Source organism: Plectropomus leopardus, unplaced genomic scaffold (assembly GCF_008729295.1).
Source record: "Plectropomus leopardus isolate mb unplaced genomic scaffold, YSFRI_Pleo_2.0 unplaced_scaffold8437, whole genome shotgun sequence".
Taxonomy (NCBI): Eukaryota; Metazoa; Chordata; class Actinopteri; order Perciformes; family Serranidae; genus Plectropomus; species Plectropomus leopardus.
The window spans coordinates 1-1187 of NW_024692985.1; the positions used below are offsets into that span (position 1 = coordinate 1).

Below are 1187 nucleotides of genomic sequence, written 5' to 3' on the forward strand. Positions count from 1 at the left end.
ACTTCAACATGACTGAGAGACCACCTGACCCCCTAAGGATTAAACACGCTACTTCTATTAACAGCAGGCATAGACTAGACCTTAACTGGTATGATCCTCAGTGGGAGCTGAAAATAAGTGCTGAAGTATGGAAACAGTCTCTCAGAGAAAGTGTGTGTGAAGGTGTGTATGTGTGTGTTAGTATCAGGATCAGAGAACGACAGCTGTCCTCTGTCCCAGTCCAGATTCACTCTGATCCTCTGGAGCTTCTTTGTTAAACTCAGACTGATGGGTAATCCTGGCAGTGAGAGCACTGAGTACTCACCGTCTTCGAACCCTATCCTCCAGAATCCAGCTTTCAGCCATCCTGTCCTCTGGACAGACTCGGCTGCCACACCCAAAAACCAGCAAGTGTTGTCTCCAACCTCAACGTCCCAGCTGTGAGTCCCAGAGTTAAAACCCTCGGAGCCCAGAACAGAGTAAAAGTTTCCAAACCTCTCTGGGTTTTTAGGAAGCTTCTGTCTCTGTCTTCGTCTCAATCTGGTCAGATTGTTAGTCAGGACAAGGTTTGGATGAGCAGAGTTTGGGTCCAGAATCACAGGACTGTAGGAGACCATCCTCTTCATCTTGCTCCAGATGTTGAAGGACAGGTTTCCCAGGTGTTTGGCCTCGTCTATCAGAGCTCCTGAGAGCAGCTGTGGATCCTCCAGCAGGGGGCGCTGCTGGACTCTGTCCACTGCAGCCTTGTAGTTGAGCAGGAAGGAGATGTCCTCTGCTCTCAGCTCGTCCTCTGTGTCTCTGACTGTGTCTGAAAGAGCTGCTATCTCTCTGCTCAGAGCCTCCAGCTTCTCCTTCATCCTCCGACTCTTCTGCTGCTCCTCCTCCCTCAGAGCGGAGATCCTGGCCTCCTCTTCCTCGTGTAGAAACTGGTGAAGCTTCCTAAACTGCTCCTTAATCTGCGTCTCTGTGCGTTGAGCCTGGATCTTAATGTGCTCTGCTGTTTGATCACAGTTTCCTTTCACTTGTTCGAACAGCTTCAGTTTCTCCTGTAAGGGCTTCAAGGATTTCTGCAGCTCTTCTTTGAACTCCTGTGCAGCTTCATCGATGGGTCTGAATCTGTGGTTGTTGTGTGTTTTTGAGTCTCTGCAGACGACACACACCGGCTGCTGATGGTCCAGACAGAAGAGTTTGAGTTTCTCAGAGTGCAG

General features: G+C 49.9%; 1 protein-coding gene across 1 annotated transcript; it reads right to left on the reverse strand.

Annotated features, from left to right (window-relative positions):
- Positions 1-6: 6 nt before the first annotated feature.
- On the reverse strand, positions 7-1181 carry LOC121940353 (nuclear factor 7, brain-like; the record flags this gene model as incomplete). The annotated part of the gene is made up of 1 exon (XM_042483140.1): positions 7-1181. A coding segment is annotated over one exon (1107 nt), but the record flags the coding sequence as incomplete, so codon positions are not given.
- Positions 1182-1187: the final 6 nt, after the last annotated feature.